The sequence below is a fragment of the Vigna umbellata genome, chromosome 4 (genome assembly GCF_029865625.1).
Source record: "Vigna umbellata cultivar VRB3 chromosome 4, Vumbellata_1.0, whole genome shotgun sequence".
Lineage (NCBI taxonomy): Eukaryota > Viridiplantae > Streptophyta > Magnoliopsida > Fabales > Fabaceae > Vigna > Vigna umbellata.
In genome coordinates, this window is record NC_142168.1 from 4297951 (window position 1) to 4315963 (window position 18013).

An 18013-nucleotide genomic window follows, 5' to 3' on the forward strand; every position below is an offset into this window, starting at 1 on the left:
ATTGAACCTAAACGAAGTAAAAAAAGGTGATTCATGAGTTGCACACTATTTATTGATCTGGTTAACTAAAAGCATGTAAATGGTTGACAATGACAGTTCGTCCACTATTTCAGTACAAAAGGTCCTGCGAGGCAACTAAAAGTAAGCTTGATAATCTTTAGTTTGACCAAGCACACAAGAAATCATTATAAAACTTCAGATTACAATAGTCTAGAGTACACACTAAGAGGAAATTCATTAGCTTCCTCGGTCAACTCAAACAACTAGTTCATTTGCTAAGATTTGAGTTGATAACAAATTTCCAATTACTAAATGAAGTAAAGTGTGCACAAGTCGAAGCTCAAAAACACTGACACTGAAAAACGCTCCAGCGTTTAGTTAAGTTAACCATTTGAAATCGATTCAATCCAACAAGAACGCAACAACAGTAAGTAAAAACAACCACACGTTCATCCAAAGCTAAAAGTCGTCGCTTAGCCAAAAACGCAAAAAACAAGTCTCGGATCTTGCTCGAACACAAACTCAAGCAATCGAATCGACTCTGATGGCCTCGCATTGCGAAGGTGGATCGAGAATCAGCAGATCTCTCCGCTACGTCTCGCGCATTCGCGCAGGATTCGATCGAAGCTTGAAAAGTCAATGAAAGAAAATGCACGGATCGCAACGAAATCCACATTGCTGCTTCAGATACACATAAAACCAAGAAGAAGAAAATATAGGTCATAGTTTGGCTTACCTTCTATAGTATTCCGGCGCGGAGTGTCGTTCGGTCTGATCGCCGGTTCCGATCGAGGATTCGACGGAAATGAAAGTGTGGAGAGAAAAAGTGGAAAGGGAGTGAATTGGAGATGGAGGAGAATAAGGCGAATTGGGCGCGAAAGAGAAAAAGAAGAGAAGAGAAAGAAGGAGGTTGGTGCTGCTTGTGTTGGTTGTTGCAGCTCGTTCTATTCTGGAATTTTCAACCTGCAACCTCCTAAATGAAACGACAAAGTTTTTCTTAGGCGATTTTTTAACCTTATGAAAAAATCAGTGATAAATTTTAATATTTAAAATTAGTAAATTTAAAAATTATTAATTTAATCCAAAAAATTATAAACTAATTGTATTGACGTTTGTTTCTCTAAAAAGTTAAAAAGATTTCCCTTACTAAGCTAATATTTATTAAAAAGCAAAAAAAAAATATGGATCTCAATTTTTAATTTTTAGTGAGCTATATAAATTTTTTAAATTATCAAAAACACATTTTTCTTTTGTACAGAATTCTTTATTTTAATTTTTAACCAGCACAATTATACAAATTTTAAAATTAATAGTAATAATAATAATAATCTATTCCTATATTAAAAATTTATTTTCTTTTTCTGTGTATAATTTAATATTTTAATTTTAGTTTTTATAATATAATTAGTATTAACTAATTTTTTAATAGTAACCATTATTTGAATTCTTGTAAATAAAATGGTCATAGATTTTATTATTTTTTGCTCTTCATCATATTTATAGTTTTACACTGAGAGGTACTTTTTACAGTTATTTCTAATTTCTTTTTTTTTAACTTAAAAAATGTGAGAGGACGTGTGCTTTTGCTATTAATAAGCTAAAATCCTTTTTTAGGTTTCTAATTCTTATAAAAAAAATTAATTAGATCTTTAATTTATTTGGTTTAATTTAATTTTTAAATTTTTTAAGATAATTTAATTATGTCATTTGTGATAGATTAATATTAAACTTCATTAAATCATTTTATTTTAAAAGTTTAAATATTTAAATTAATTTAATTTTAAATAAAATGATTTAATATATAAATTTTAACAAAAATCTAAGATCAATTTAACAAAAAAAACTTAATTAGATATTTTTAGAAACTAAAATATTAAATTAAAAAAATAAAAATTAAAGAAAGAAATGGATTTTAGCCTAATAATAAATACATCGTTAAGGACAAAAGAGCTTGTGTGTGTGTGTGTGGGCTTAATCTGGGTTTATGCCTTGTCCAACCAATATAAATGTTGGACTCTCATCTCAGGACATAAGCATAGGTGCCTCACAGAAATTTAAAAAATCTCTGTTCTTCGTCTTCTGATTCGCAGCAGACAAAAAAAATAAGAGAAAGTTTGTGAAGTCACAGATACGCATAGTTCACAAGGTCTGACATCTTCTTCACTCTCTTTCTTTTGTTTTCTCATTCATTTTTGCTTTTCTTTTTCATCCCACTCGTTTTGCGTCATTTGGTGGCGAATTCCGGTGCACCCCATTAACATTCGAAGCTTCAAAGTCGATTCTTTAATCGGAATGTGCACTCTTTATGCGATTATCAGTCATGGGCACTTCTTTTGTGAGTGGTGTGCATGAAAGAATGAATTCTTCTGCTTCAAGATTCACTTCTATTGTGTGTGATCATGAATTGTTTCTGAAAATGCGGTAAAAGGTGTTAAATGGGAACATTTCCTTCATTTTTACGTCCAAAGAAGTCTTCTTTGGTTTGTCTTGGACTCAACTCAACTTTATTATTTCTGTTTTCTCAAGTTATCCACTTTTTTATGGACACAATGCTTTTTTGCGAACAAAAGTCTCCCTCTTGATGATTGTGTGTGGTATATGTGATTTCGTTTTATTTCTTTTTTTCTTGTAAGGGATAACGAAAACTAGAAACGAATTAACTCAATTTCTGGCAAATTTGTATTCTTTTACTTTATAGAAACAAGAGTGTGACCGAAATTCTTGATCCTCAAGCTGCACTAAAAAATTATGAAATCTCACAGAACCCTGTTTCTCTATCTCACTCATTCCGGTGAAAGTATTGTATCCTGATGCTTAAAAGTTTGTGACTTTGTTGATGGTTTTAATGTGGACACTGATAAATGCTGTATATGCTTTTTACATATTTGAGAGGCTGTGATTATGATTGTGTAGCAAAAATGATTTTTGTCCCCCTTCATCTATAGGTGGCTTAGTATTCAATGTGCTGCCAATAGTTTGATAAATATGTTTCCTAAGCCTAAACTCTGATCCTTAAGGAATGAACCATTTAACGTTAAATATGATGATCACTGTTTCATCCCTGCAAGTGTGAATGAGTTTGTGATGGTTGGTTTTCTAATACTTTGCATTACTGTGGAGATAGATATTGTTGAAATCTGTTGGTGATGGATTGCTCTGATCATGCAAGTAAAATGGCAAAATCCGCTACAGGGAGTAGTGCTATCCGGAGGAGGCCTCGGGTACTACTTGCTGCTTGTGGAAGTGTTGCTGCTGTAAAATTTGGACATGTTTGCCGTTGTTTTGCAGAATGGGCAGAAGTGAGGGCAGTTGTCACAAAATCATCCTTGCGTTTTATTTCTGTACAAACATTTCCTAAGGAGATTCATGTATTTTGGGATGATAATGAATGGAACACTTGGAAAAGGATAGGTGATCGTGTGGTTCATATTGAGCTTATTAGATGGGCTGAAATCATGGTCATTGCTCCATTGTCAGCTAATACTCTTGGTAAGGTAATCAAACTGACAAACTTGGCTGGTCTTATCTCCTTCTATCTGCATTATCATGTGACAAAGGCATCACTATGCATTGAACAAACTGTGTAGTCTAAGACTGGTCTATTTGTGCAACCATGGTGAATAATCTATTATTAGAATGTAGGTAAGTTCCCGATCATCAATGTTTAATTTCATGCTTGGATTTAGATCTTCTCCATTGTTGATTAATAGAATGTATTCATTGTTAGAGAAGATATAGTTTTCATTAAAAAAAAAAACTCACTATGATTAGCATTGACATTGTGTGATCCATGTAATCGGAAAGACTTTGGTGTTGCTGTATGATTGGTTATAGGAAGTAGACATGTCACACTTTTCTGCATTTAGTCAATATTGAAACTGTTAAAATCAAGATCAAATGATTTATATTTATTTCTTATATCCAACTTATAATACACATTCTGTATGTGAACTTATCTTCATCTATCAGTAAGTGATTCATGATTCCAAAAATGCATGAATGTAGGGAATCCAATTTGCAGCACACAAGATTGATAAAATTTCTGGCCACTTAATAAATAAGGATTCAAATCTGATGTTCACATCTTGTATAAGTCTGAGTGCATGTTTATATTTTGAGCATATCATTTGCAGTTTCCAATTGGCTCTTGTTATATTTCTCACTTAAAAATGTGTTGCTGTAGATAGCGGGAGGGTTATGTGACAATCTTCTGACATGTATTGTGAGAGCATGGGACTACAGGAAGCCACTTTTTGTGGCACCATCCATGAACTCTATCATGTGGAAAAACCCTTTCACAGAACGGCATTGCATTACCATTGATGAGCTTGGGATCTCTCTCATCCCACCTGTCGCACATAGGGGAGCTAATGGGGATATTGAGCATGGAGCAATGGCTGAACCTTCTACCATTTACTCAACTGTGAGGCTTTATTATGAATTAAAGATGCAGTAAAAGGTGTAGGTAACCAGGACCAACAGTTTTGACCATTATGGTGTAAGTATGGATTTTTGGTTTTGTCAGAAATCTTGACTCTTTTTGATCTTTTATCATTTGAGTTAAGTACTTGAATATACTGTGATCATATTTGATTTGGTCATATAGTTTCATTGAGCAGTGCAGTGCCTCTTACTCTGTAGTAAGTAATAAGATCCCTATTATTGAAGTAAAATTTGATATGAATTTCTTAAAAATTAAGTGAGATTGTAGAGACTACAAAAAGTATTGTGGATAAAATTATAACTATGTTTAAGAATATGGATAATATGAAATACAATTTGCGCAGTATATATTTGAAATTTTTTAGGCACACAAAGAACATTTATGACTTTTTGCTTAAGTGATTGACTAAGTAGTGCCCACACGTTTATAATAAAATCTCTAATAGTTATTCACAGAACAGCATTAGATTACCATTGAGTTTCATGTAAATCTCTTTCTCAATACCATTGTTGAGAAGTATTGTTTTCACATATATTTGATATAACTTAAAGTAAACAATGAGCCATTAGACTTATAACTATTCAAAAGATCTTTTCTTGGATATAGTAGAAAAAAAAATTGTATTAATGATTCGTTTTCTAGTAAACCATTTTCTAACAAGTCTTGTTTTCCATGTCTCAATGTTGCCCTGTGAGTTTTTCTTTACTTTAAAGATTCATTTATGTGCAATGGTTTTCAAACCATTAGACAAAGCAACAGACTCCAAACTTGGTTAACGACCATAAAATTAATTTCATTTCATGGCATTGTACCACAAATGTAATTCCTTATAATTCATTGTTTATGTAAACATTTAGGATTATTTTTGGAACTAATGTTGTAGTTTGATTCTTATAAATACACTATTCGGCATGACCTATTGCCCTCAGAAAATGTACTCGTTCCACTCGAAACCCTCATCGATTGTCGCCCTCCTATTTTTCTCTTTTATCCTCAGTGTCCTCTGTTGTTATACCCAAGAATGTGAAAGAAACACTTGATCATCCTGGATGGCGACAAGCTATGATTGCAGAAATGCAGGCTCTTGACCACAGTAATACTTGGGAGCTGGTGCCCCTTCCCCCAGGCAAAAAGGCGGTTGGTTGTCGATGGGTGTATGTAGCTAAAGGCGGTTGGTACCCCTTCCCCCAAGGAGATAACTTATCAAGACCAGGACTAAATCATGAACAAAACATGTAGACCCAAAAACTCTAAGAGGTAATGGATGTAGAGGGTCTTGAGGAAATAAGATAGAATGAGGGATTTTGTTATCTAGAACGGAAGATGGCATGCGGTTGATAAGATAACATGCCGTGAGAACAGCATCACCCCAAAAACGTGAGGGTACTTGACCATGAATGAGAAGGGTACGAGTTGTTTCAATAAGGTGTCTATTCTTGCGTTCAGCCACCCCATTTTGTTGAGGGGTATAAGCACATGAGGTTTGGTGAAGAATGCCATGAGAAGCCATAAAATGTTTAAATGGTTGAGAAAGGTATTCACGGCCATTATCACTGCGTAAATTTCGAATAGAAACCCCAAACTGTGTTTTTATTTCATTAAAAAAAGATTGGAAAATAGAAAACAACTCAGAACGATTCTTCATTAAAAACAACCAAGTACATCTCGAATAGTCATCAATAAAGGTAACAAAATACTGAAAACCTAAAGTGGACTTAACACGACTAGGTCCCCAAATGTAAGAATGAACCAATGAAAAGGGGGACGACGCCCGTTGTGAGACACTACTAGGAAAGGAACTACGAGTATGCTTCCCTAACTGACAAGACTCACACGACAAACTTGATAATTTTGACAACCTCGGGACAAGTTGTTGTAATTTGGCAAGACTAGGATGACCTAACTGAGCATGAAGAAGGGATGGTGAATCCATGATTACGCCAACATGTGGAGAAGGGCAGAGATGATAAAGGCCATGAGACTCACATCCTGTGCCAATCATGTGTTTCGAACTCCGGTCCTGCAACCAAACAGAATCTTTAGTAAATGAGATACCACAATTAAGAGTACGAGTTAGACGACTACTGGACAATAAATTGAAGGGAGACCCAGGGACATAAAGTACATGATCAATGGATATGGATGGAAAAATATTAACAGTACCAACACCATGAGATGAAACTCTAGACCCATCAGCCATTGTTACCGAGGGTAAATTATTTGAACACGACAAGGAAGAAAACAAGGACTTGTTACCAGTGATATGATCGGTTGCACCTGAGTTAAGGACCCAAGGTCCGAGGGAGTGAGTCAGACCAACAAAAGGTGTACCTGTACGTGCAACAGATGCAGATGTAGTGGAACTAGAGTACTGACGATCCTCATACCATTTGAGAAATTCGTTAAAGATTGCAGGTTGTTCTACGGCATTAGATGAAGTAGGATGGTCTGCAGACGGTGATCGAGGAGCTGGATCAAAATTAGCCATTGCTACAGGTCGAGGAGGCCGTCCATGAAGCGCATAACATCTATCAATTTTGTGGCCTAACTTGCCACAGTGGTCACATTTTGGACGTCCTTTACTTGGCTTGCGAGACCGACTTTGATCATCACGTTGGGCAGCCATAACAGAGGAATCATCAGTACGAGGAGATGTCTCAGTGACGGGTTTGCTTGGTATACGCAAAAGAGCAGAACAAGTAGAAGTAAAGTTGGGTATGACAGGAGAACCCAAAATCTGATCACGAACATGAGAGACATCATCAGAGAGTCCGTATAATGCCAACAACATGAAGAACTTTGATCGTTGTTCCAATTCTTCAGCAGGAGGTAATATATCATTAAAATCATGAAGAAGGGCATGAATTTTACCCAAATATTCTGCCATGGGACCAGGATTGCGTGGACTAATAACAGTTAATAGGTCCTGACAAACACCATAAAGGCGCTGAGTATCATTTGTGTATAACAACTTCGCTTGAGCCCATACTTCTGAACATGTTTCATATGATCGAAACATTTGTTTTAGTGAGTGAATGGTGGACTTTATAACAATGCATAACTGAGCATCAATTTTCATCCAGCGGGAAGTGTCATCTATGTTAGGAGTAGTCACATCTTGAGTAAGGTGATCTAAGTATCCCTGACTCTTTAACCAAAGTTTGATGTCGGATGCCCATGTTGCATAATTTGTGCCATCTAACTTGTCAATGGACAAGTGTACATTCACATAATTGGTGTATATTGAGGGATCAGAAGATGAGCCACCAACAGAGGTGTTTGTAGATGAGGAAGACGCCATGGAGAGGGAGAAACCCTAAAAATTCAAAGTGCTCCAATTGACGCAAAGACCACGGATCCAGGGCTGATCTCTCCGGCGGCGGATCTCTTTGGCGACGCGCCGGCACGCGCGGCGGGAAGCGGCGGCAGCGGTGACTGTTGCGGCGGCGCGTGGAGGCACGTGGGTGGTCCGTTCGCCACGATCTTTGGACCACGGTGGTCGCCCGGCCGAGACGATTCCGATGGTGTGGTCGTCGGTCGATTTTGGAACTCCGACGACGGCGGCGGAGGCGAAATCGACGGCAACGGCGGCGGTGGCGGCGACTGCAACAACAGCGGCGGTGATGGGTACCGGAGACCGTGGAGTTGGCGGGAACTATTCCTGTGCTCTAGATACCATGTGAGAAATAGAGAAGATCAGGAGAAAATATCCCTTGTGTGTTTAGCATACACATAGGGTAATTTATTTATATTGTAAGATATGGGCCAATACCCTTAATACAGAATAGGCTGAGCCCAAATAACAGAAACACACATCTTAACATCTAACAGATCTCTATATGGCCTCAAGCAATCCCCACGTGCTTGGTTTGGAAAGTTTAGCTCCATTGTTCAAAAATTTGGGCTAAAACGCAGTGAAGCATATCATTCAGTCTTTTATTATCATTCGTCTCCCGGGAAATATGTTTACTTGATAGTATATGTTGATGATATAGTTATTACAGGAAATGATACTGCTGGAATATCTCAATTAAAGGAGTACTTGTGTAGACATTTCCAAACCAAGGATCTTGGGAACCTCAAATACTTCCCAGGCATTGAAGTAGCTCACTCAAAAGATGGAGTTGTAATCTCCCAAAGGAAGTATGCTCTGGATATTTTGCAAGAAACAGGCATGATTGATTGTAGACCGGTTGATAGCCCTATGGATCCAAATCAAAAATTAACAACAGAAGAAGGTGAATTATTCTCTGACTCAGAGAGATATAGGAGGCTAGTTGGAAAACTAATCTATCTCACTATTACAAGGCCGGATCTATCTTTTGCAGTTGGAGTGGTTAGTCAGTTTATGCAAGCTCCATGTGTTCGCCATTGGAATGCTATCATTCGCATTCTAAGGTATGTGAAAAAAGCTCCCGGGCAAGGGTTGTTATATGAAGAAAAAGGAAGCCTTCAGGTATCAGGATATTGTGATGCTGATTGGGCAGGTTCTCCTATTGATAGACGATCTACTACTGGATATTGTGTTTTCCTTGGAGGAAAAATTATCTCATGGAAAAGTAAGAAACAAAATGTAGTGGCTCGATCAACAGTTGAGGCTGAATATAGGGCAATGGCTTCATTAACATGTGAACTTATATGGGTGAAGCAGTTCCTTCAAGAGCTTAACTTCTGTGACCTCCAGAGTATGAAGATGTATTGTGATAACCAAGCTGCTCTTCACATTGCATCAAATCCAGTGTTTCACGAGAGAACCAAACATATAGAAATTGATTGTCATTTTGTTCGGGAAAAATTATTGTCAAAAGAAATATGTACTGAGTTTGTTGGATCAAATGACCAACTCGCAGATGTGTTGACTAAGTCGTTAAGGGGACCTCAGATTGAGTTTATTTGTTCCAAGCTTGGTACATACAATTTGTATGCTCCAGCTTGAGGGGGAGTGTTAGAATAATTATTAAGTCTACCTATGATTAGTATAGCAGGGCCTAAAGTAGGTAGTTGTGTGTTGGGTTATCTATAATGATTGTTCCTAGCAGTCTAGGACAATCTCTTCATCTTCCATCTATCTATTGTATCAGATTTTTATCTATATAAATAATATAACTGAGAAGGGTCTTCTAAGCCCTTCAGAACTATTTTTCATTGTTTTAGATCTCAAGTATCATGATTATATTGTGTCTAGGATTACCCTATTTATCATGATTATATTGTGTCTAGGGTTACCCTATTTATCATGTACTTTTGTATCAATTTATTCTTATAAATAGAAGATTATGAGAGGGATCAATCAAGCCTTCTAGAATTATTTTAGAGTTTAATTCTCAAGTGTTACATTAACGATTGAATAAAATTCAGTTCAAACTGATTGAAAGCATTTATTTATTGATGATGGGCCAGATAAGCTGGAACCTGACCACTAACCAAAGCCCAAGCAGAGAAAGAAAAAAAAAAGTACAGTGAAGGAATGAGAGTTGATCTCTAATACTACTCACTAATAAATCACCTTATTATCCTGCTACTTTAAGAAAAGAATGGTGTTGAAAACACCAAGGAGCACTCTCCTTCTACACATGGAAAATACCCCAGTCAACAATTAACATTATTCCCTCCTTTACGTTCCAGTCAAAAGATTATTTATATGCCTTTCTCTCTAACTGCCGACTCACTAACTTCTAATAACCTTCTAAGGAAAGCCTAATTAAAGTTTTATGGGCTTTTCTTCCTATAGTAGACTCACAGGGCCTAACAGATAATATAATGCAAGCACATAAAAATTAGTAAATAGTCTATCATGCATTGGAAAGGGTACCAAACAAGTTACAAGCACATTATGAGTTTATGCATATCCATATGCTTCTTTTTTAAATGAAAATAAGTAAGCAAAAGCATCACTATGTTGATTTCAGTTCCAACTAAGCTGGCACCTAATCAAGATCAATCATATGCAGCATACCTCAATATATATTTAAAAACAGATGTGAAGCAAAGTACCTCAATTGGTAAGGAATCAGCCGCTAATGCACGGTCATCTGCAATAAGAGGATTCAAGCCTTCACCAGCAAGTGCACTAGCTGCAGCAGCAGCTGACATAGCTGATGATTTACCAGACCTAGCTGCTGCAGCAGCAGCAATTGCAGCAGCAACTGTAGCTGTATTTAATGTGTCTGCAAATGATTCAATGTAGATCCATGTTGCAAAAGCATATCCATTGATAAATGGCCAACGGCTTTCGCCTGGACCAAGCAAACCAGAACTTTCACCATCAAACTCAAAGGTGCAAGCTGGTCCCATTGACTCCTTTCCACTTATTGCCTTCTCCAATGCTAGTGTTAATCGAGGAGCCCAAACTGTTGTAAGTGTTTTTGTAATTACTTGAAACCATCTATAAAGATCACTCACATTGAGAGAATGACCAGCTAAATATTGTATGCAGTGACACAAAGGAGTTCCATCCCACCTCATTTGACCATTCAAGCCAACATCCACAGTGAAAATTTTTTCTGCTGTTCTCAACAACACTTCTAACAATCCAGCCATTGAGCACATTGCTCTATTTCTAGTACAAGCCCTTAATATCACAAGTAGTCCCCTTACCATCCGTGTCCTTGGTGACATCACATCATCTGTATCACCTGCATAAGGAAGCCAAGGAATAAGTTCACCTGCCACAATGGCAGCCCGGGAATTCAGCATCACACTGGGAGGATTATTATCTTCATCTTCTTCAAAACTTTCCACACCACCCATTGTTGCAAGAAGGGAATCTACAATTAAGAAAGGCACACTGTCCATTTCTTCCCCACCATCAAAAATTTCTACACCACTTGCGATATTCTTCAACTTGTCCATACCTTCAGGTTTCCCCATAATAGCAGAATCAACTAAGTGGAGCAGTTCTGGAGAAACATTTGGCTTTGCATGTTTCTGTCTTGGCTTTGGTGGAGAATTAAAAGTAGAATATCCGCTAGAATCAAAATTAATTGATGCGGAAAAATGCTTAGATGTATGACCATAATGTCCTTCTGACCCAGGACTATAAGAAAGATTATCTTGATTCATGTCTGCAACTGGGGAAGAATCATTCTCTATTGAGTTTGATCCAAATGATTGTTGAAAATCCTCTGCATTTCCACCATATGGATGTTGTTTACTATCAGAACCAGACGAGCGGTTTGAATCCTCATACTCATTACTCTTATCTTGGTCTTTCAAAGATACTTGCTCAAACTGGTCATCGTCCATTACTGTAGTTACAGAATCAATAACTTGTTCTTGCAAGTTAGCCCTTTCATCTATAAATTCAACCCCAACACTGCTGCTAGAATTTACATTTTGCTGATGAGGACTCCCAATAAATTGTTTTACACCACTATCTACTATTTCATCAGTATCTAATTCATTTCCAGATATCTTTATCTCTTTTGTTTCTTCGTTTTCTTCCATCAAAATGCTTATGAGTGAGCTAAACAATATTCATTCCAATTATGAAAGCCCAATCCACCTGTAAGTAGCAATTTTACAATAACCACAAAACAGCTTAATGGACAGCAAGTTCTATACGAACATTTTGGAAGAAAAGACATTATGTCATGCATCAAACAAGAAAACCAAAAACCCTATGGAAAGAAACCAATTAAACGAAAATAGAAAATGCTTCTATGATGGCCAATACTCAGATCCACATTCTCTGCACTCACTTTTTGAACTCATTCAGCAATTTAGAACGATCAAGTTAAGATCAGCCCGCTTGGATTATATCTTGGTAATTCAACTTAAAACACATCTAAATCTCAGCAGCTGATCTTTTATCCAACAGTTATAAATGCACAAAATGCATGATTATACACAAAAACGACTGCACCGAATCTGGATCCTCTATGACTCTAATATTATATTTCATGTGCATAAAATTGAACCTAAACGAAGTAAAAAAAGGTGATTCATGAGTTGCACACTATTTATTGATCTGGTTAACTAAAAGCATGTAAATGGTTGACAATGACAGTTCGTCCACTATTTCAGTACAAAAGGTCCTGCGAGGCAACTAAAAGTAAGCTTGATAATCTTTAGTTTGACCAAGCACACAAGAAATCATTATAAAACTTCAGATTACAATAGTCTAGAGTACACACTAAGAGGAAATTCATTAGCTTCCTCGGTCAACTCAAACAACTAGTTCATTTGCTAAGATTTGAGTTGATAACAAATTTCCAATTACTAAATGAAGTAAAGTGTGCACAAGTCGAAGCTCAAAAACACTGACACTGAAAAACGCTCCAGCGTTTAGTTAAGTTAACCATTTGAAATCGATTCAATCCAACAAGAACGCAACAACAGTAAGTAAAAACAACCACACGTTCATCCAAAGCTAAAAGTCGTCGCTTAGCCAAAAACGCAAAAAACAAGTCTCGGATCTTGCTCGAACACAAACTCAAGCAATCGAATCGACTCTGATGGCCTCGCATTGCGAAGGTGGATCGAGAATCAGCAGATCTCTCCGCTACGTCTCGCGCATTCGCGCAGGATTCGATCGAAGCTTGAAAAGTCAATGAAAGAAAATGCACGGATCGCAACGAAATCCACATTGCTGCTTCAGATACACATAAAACCAAGAAGAAGAAAATATAGGTCATAGTTTGGCTTACCTTCTATAGTATTCCGGCGCGGAGTGTCGTTCGGTCTGATCGCCGGTTCCGATCGAGGATTCGACGGAAATGAAAGTGTGGAGAGAAAAAGTGGAAAGGGAGTGAATTGGAGATGGAGGAGAATAAGGCGAATTGGGCGCGAAAGAGAAAAAGAAGAGAAGAGAAAGAAGGAGGTTGGTGCTGCTTGTGTTGGTTGTTGCAGCTCGTTCTATTCTGGAATTTTCAACCTGCAACCTCCTAAATGAAACGACAAAGTTTTTCTTAGGCGATTTTTTAACCTTATGAAAAAATCAGTGATAAATTTTAATATTTAAAATTAGTAAATTTAAAAATTATTAATTTAATCCAAAAAATTATAAACTAATTGTATTGACGTTTGTTTCTCTAAAAAGTTAAAAAGATTTCCCTTACTAAGCTAATATTTATTAAAAAGCAAAAAAAAAATATGGATCTCAATTTTTAATTTTTAGTGAGCTATATAAATTTTTTAAATTATCAAAAACACATTTTTCTTTTGTACAGAATTCTTTATTTTAATTTTTAACCAGCACAATTATACAAATTTTAAAATTAATAGTAATAATAATAATAATCTATTCCTATATTAAAAATTTATTTTCTTTTTCTGTGTATAATTTAATATTTTAATTTTAGTTTTTATAATATAATTAGTATTAACTAATTTTTTAATAGTAACCATTATTTTGAAATTCTTTTAAATAAAATGGTCATAGATTTTATTATTTTTTGCTCTTCATCATATTTATAGTTTTACACTGAGAGGTACTTTTTACAGTTATTTCTAATTTCTTTTTTTTTAACTTAAAAAATGTGAGAGGACGTGTGCTTTTGCTATTAATAAGCTAAAATCCTTTTTTAGGTTTCTAATTCTTATAAAAAAAATTAATTAGATCTTTAATTTATTTGGTTTAATTTAATTTTTAAATTTTTTAAGATAATTTAATTATGTCATTTGTGATAGATTAATATTAAACTTCATTAAATCATTTTATTTTAAAAGTTTAAATATTTAAATTAATTTAATTTTAAATAAAATGATTTAATATATAAATTTTAACAAAAATCTAAGATCAATTTAACAAAAAAAACTTAATTAGATATTTTTAGAAACTAAAATATTAAATTAAAAAAATAAAAATTAAAGAAAGAAATGGATTTTAGCCTAATAATAAATACATCGTTAAGGACAAAAGAGCTTGTGTGTGTGTGTGTGGGCTTAATCTGGGTTTATGCCTTGTCCAACCAATATAAATGTTGGACTCTCATCTCAGGACATAAGCATAGGTGCCTCACAGAAATTTAAAAAATCTCTGTTCTTCGTCTTCTGATTCGCAGCAGACAAAAAAAATAAGAGAAAGTTTGTGAAGTCACAGATACGCATAGTTCACAAGGTCTGACATCTTCTTCACTCTCTTTCTTTTTGTTTTCTCATTCATTTTTGCTTTTCTTTTTCATCCCACTCGTTTTGCGTCATTTGGTGGCGAATTCCGGTGCACCCCATTAACATTCGAAGCTTCAAAGTCGATTCTTTAATCGGAATGTGCACTCTTTATGCGATTATCAGTCATGGGCACTTCTTTTGTGAGTGGTGTGCATGAAAGAATGAATTCTTCTGCTTCAAGATTCACTTCTATTGTGTGTGATCATGAATTGTTTCTGAAAATGCGGTAAAAGGTGTTAAATGGGAACATTTCCTTCATTTTTACGTCCAAAGAAGTCTTCTTTGGTTTGTCTTGGACTCAACTCAACTTTATTATTTCTGTTTTCTCAAGTTATCCACTTTTTTATGGACACAATGCTTTTTTGCGAACAAAAGTCTCCCTCTTGATGATTGTGTGTGGTATATGTGATTTCGTTTTATTTCTTTTTTTCTTGTAAGGGATAACGAAAACTAGAAACGAATTAACTCAATTTCTGGCAAATTTGTATTCTTTTACTTTATAGAAACAAGAGTGTGACCGAAATTCTTGATCCTCAAGCTGCACTAAAAAATTATGAAATCTCACAGAACCCTGTTTCTCTATCTCACTCATTCCGGTGAAAGTATTGTATCCTGATGCTTAAAAGTTTGTGACTTTGTTGATGGTTTTAATGTGGACACTGATAAATGCTGTATATGCTTTTTACATATTTGAGAGGCTGTGATTATGATTGTGTAGCAAAAATGATTTTTGTCCCCCTTCATCTATAGGTGGCTTAGTATTCAATGTGCTGCCAATAGTTTGATAAATATGTTTCCTAAGCCTAAACTCTGATCCTTAAGGAATGAACCATTTAACGTTAAATATGATGATCACTGTTTCATCCCTGCAAGTGTGAATGAGTTTGTGATGGTTGGTTTTCTAATACTTTGCATTACTGTGGAGATAGATATTGTTGAAATCTGTTGGTGATGGATTGCTCTGATCATGCAAGTAAAATGGCAAAATCCGCTACAGGGAGTAGTGCTATCCGGAGGAGGCCTCGGGTACTACTTGCTGCTTGTGGAAGTGTTGCTGCTGTAAAATTTGGACATGTTTGCCGTTGTTTTGCAGAATGGGCAGAAGTGAGGGCAGTTGTCACAAAATCATCCTTGCGTTTTATTTCTGTACAAACATTTCCTAAGGAGATTCATGTATTTTGGGATGATAATGAATGGAACACTTGGAAAAGGATAGGTGATCGTGTGGTTCATATTGAGCTTATTAGATGGGCTGAAATCATGGTCATTGCTCCATTGTCAGCTAATACTCTTGGTAAGGTAATCAAACTGACAAACTTGGCTGGTCTTATCTCCTTCTATCTGCATTATCATGTGACAAAGGCATCACTATGCATTGAACAAACTGTGTAGTCTAAGACTGGTCTATTTGTGCAACCATGGTGAATAATCTATTATTAGAATGTAGGTAAGTTCCCGATCATCAATGTTTAATTTCATGCTTGGATTTAGATCTTCTCCATTGTTGATTAATAGAATGTATTCATTGTTAGAGAAGATATAGTTTTCATTAAATAAAAAAAACTCACTATGATTAGCATTGACATTGTGTGATCCATGTAATCGGAAAGACTTTGGTGTTGCTGTATGATTGGTTATAGGAAGTAGACATGTCACACTTTTCTGCATTTAGTCAATATTGAAACTGTTAAAATCAAGATCAAATGATTTATATTTATTTCTTATATCCAACTTATAATACACATTCTGTATGTGAACTTATCTTCATCTATCAGTAAGTGATTCATGATTCCAAAAATGCATGAATGTAGGGAATCCAATTTGCAGCACACAAGATTGATAAAATTTCTGGCCACTTAATAAATAAGGATTCAAATCTGATGTTCACATCTTGTATAAGTCTGAGTGCATGTTTATATTTTGAGCATATCATTTGCAGTTTCCAATTGGCTCTTGTTATATTTCTCACTTAAAAATGTGTTGCTGTAGATAGCGGGAGGGTTATGTGACAATCTTCTGACATGTATTGTGAGAGCATGGGACTACAGGAAGCCACTTTTTGTGGCACCATCCATGAACTCTATCATGTGGAAAAACCCTTTCACAGAACGGCATTGCATTACCATTGATGAGCTTGGGATCTCTCTCATCCCACCTGTCGCACATAGGGGAGCTAATGGGGATATTGAGCATGGAGCAATGGCTGAACCTTCTACCATTTACTCAACTGTGAGGCTTTATTATGAATTAAAGATGCAGTAAAAGGTGTAGGTAACCAGGACCAACAGTTTTGACCATTATGGTGTAAGTATGGATTTTTGGTTTTGTCAGAAATCTTGACTCTTTTTGATCTTTTATCATTTGAGTTAAGTACTTGAATATACTGTGATCATATTTGATTTGGTCATATAGTTTCATTGAGCAGTGCAGTGCCTCTTACTCTGTAGTAAGTAATAAGATCCCTATTATTGAAGTAAAATTTGATATGAATTTCTTAAAAATTAAGTGAGATTGTAGAGACTACAAAAAGTATTGTGGATAAAATTATAACTATGTTTAAGAATATGGATAATATGAAATACAATTTGCGCAGTATATATTTGAAATTTTTTAGGCACACAAAGAACATTTATGACTTTTTGCTTAAGTGATTGACTAAGTAGTGCCCACACGTTTATAATAAAATCTCTAATAGTTATTCACAGAACAGCATTAGATTACCATTGAGTTTCATGTAAATCTCTTTCTCAATACCATTGTTGAGAAGTATTGTTTTCACATATATTTGATATAACTTAAAGTAAACAATGAGCCATTAGACTTATAACTATTCAAAAGATCTTTTCTTGGATATAGTAGAAAAAAAAATTGTATTAATGATTCGTTTTCTAGTAAACCATTTTCTAACAAGTCTTGTTTTCCATGTCTCAATGTTGCCCTGTGAGTTTTTCTTTACTTTAAAGATTCATTTATGTGCAATGGTTTTCAAACCATTAGACAAAGCAACAGACTCCAAACTTGGTTAACGACCATAAAATTAATTTCATTTCATGGCATTGTACCACAAATGTAATTCCTTATAATTCATTGTTTATGTAAACATTTAGGATTATTTTTGGAACTAATGTTGTAGTTTGATTCTTATAAATACACTAATCACAGAGAATGGTTGACTTTCCAACCCTATTAAATATTCTTAGTGTTGCTTCAAGTAATTTAACATTGTCATGTTGTTTCTCATGAACAATAATTTCTATTATCATTTTCAACAACTTATGAAACTTCACTTATTAATTGTCGAACTTAAGAGACATGAACTATTATCAATTTGCTACTTAACATTGATAGTTGAGTGTCTCAGTACTATTTTACAAATATAAAGTCTTAAGATTTATTACTCCTACTAATCATATTCAAGAAATTTTGCACTTTATGATTTTCACAATAGTGCTTCCAAAA

General features: G+C 35.3%; 5 protein-coding genes and 1 pseudogene across 7 annotated transcripts in view; 3 read left to right on the forward strand and 3 right to left on the reverse strand.

The window, feature by feature from the left end:
* Positions 1 to 979, reverse strand: part of LOC124836587 (BEACH domain-containing protein C2-like) — a 58589-nt gene extending 57610 nt beyond the window's left edge. Inside the window, exon 1 of the mRNA XM_088112307.1 lies at positions 737 to 979. The gene's annotated coding sequence lies outside the window, so the exon portion shown is untranslated. The remainder of the gene's footprint in view (positions 1 to 736) is intronic.
* Positions 980 to 1954: 975 nt separating this feature from the next.
* On the forward strand, positions 1955 to 4618 carry LOC124821411 (phosphopantothenoylcysteine decarboxylase HAL3a-like). The gene is made up of 3 exons (XM_047293283.2): positions 1955 to 2146; positions 3125 to 3494; positions 4184 to 4618. Exons 2-3 carry the CDS (start codon positions 3147 to 3149, stop codon positions 4454 to 4456), a joined length of 621 nt encoding a protein of 206 aa, XP_047149239.1. The 5' UTR covers positions 1955 to 2146; positions 3125 to 3146; the 3' UTR covers positions 4457 to 4618.
* On the reverse strand, positions 3396 to 13347 carry LOC148199061 (BEACH domain-containing protein C2-like). Of its 3 annotated transcripts, XM_088112214.1 has the most exons (4): positions 13093 to 13345; positions 10439 to 11948; positions 3763 to 3856; positions 3396 to 3536 (listed from the first exon to the last, which is right to left on the reverse strand). In XM_088112214.1, the coding sequence occupies exons 2-4, from the start codon at positions 11888 to 11890 to the stop codon at positions 3523 to 3525; spliced, it is 1560 nt and encodes a 519-aa protein (XP_087968340.1). In that variant the 5' UTR covers positions 11891 to 11948; positions 13093 to 13345; the 3' UTR covers positions 3396 to 3522. The 3 variants fall into 3 exon arrangements, with proteins under 3 accessions (XP_087968340.1, XP_087968341.1, XP_087968339.1); XM_088112215.1 differs by lacking the exon at positions 3763 to 3856 and having other exon boundaries at positions 3397 to 3536; XM_088112213.1 differs by lacking the exons at positions 3396 to 3536; positions 3763 to 3856 and adding an exon at positions 4725 to 6464 and having other exon boundaries at positions 13093 to 13347.
* Positions 6474 to 7760, reverse strand: LOC148199062 (uncharacterized; the record flags this gene model as incomplete). The annotated part of the gene is made up of 1 exon (XM_088113596.1): positions 6474 to 7760. A coding segment is annotated over exon 1 (1272 nt), but the record flags the coding sequence as incomplete, so codon positions are not given.
* LOC148199063 (secreted RxLR effector protein 161 pseudogene) lies at positions 8608 to 10363 on the forward strand (annotated as a pseudogene).
* Positions 13348 to 14310: 963 nt separating the features above from the next.
* Positions 14311 to 16978, forward strand: LOC148199064 (phosphopantothenoylcysteine decarboxylase HAL3a-like). The gene is made up of 3 exons (XM_088112216.1): positions 14311 to 14504; positions 15484 to 15853; positions 16544 to 16978. Exons 2-3 carry the CDS (start codon positions 15506 to 15508, stop codon positions 16814 to 16816), a joined length of 621 nt encoding a protein of 206 aa, XP_087968342.1. The 5' UTR covers positions 14311 to 14504; positions 15484 to 15505; the 3' UTR covers positions 16817 to 16978.
* Positions 16979 to 18013: the final 1035 nt, after the last annotated feature.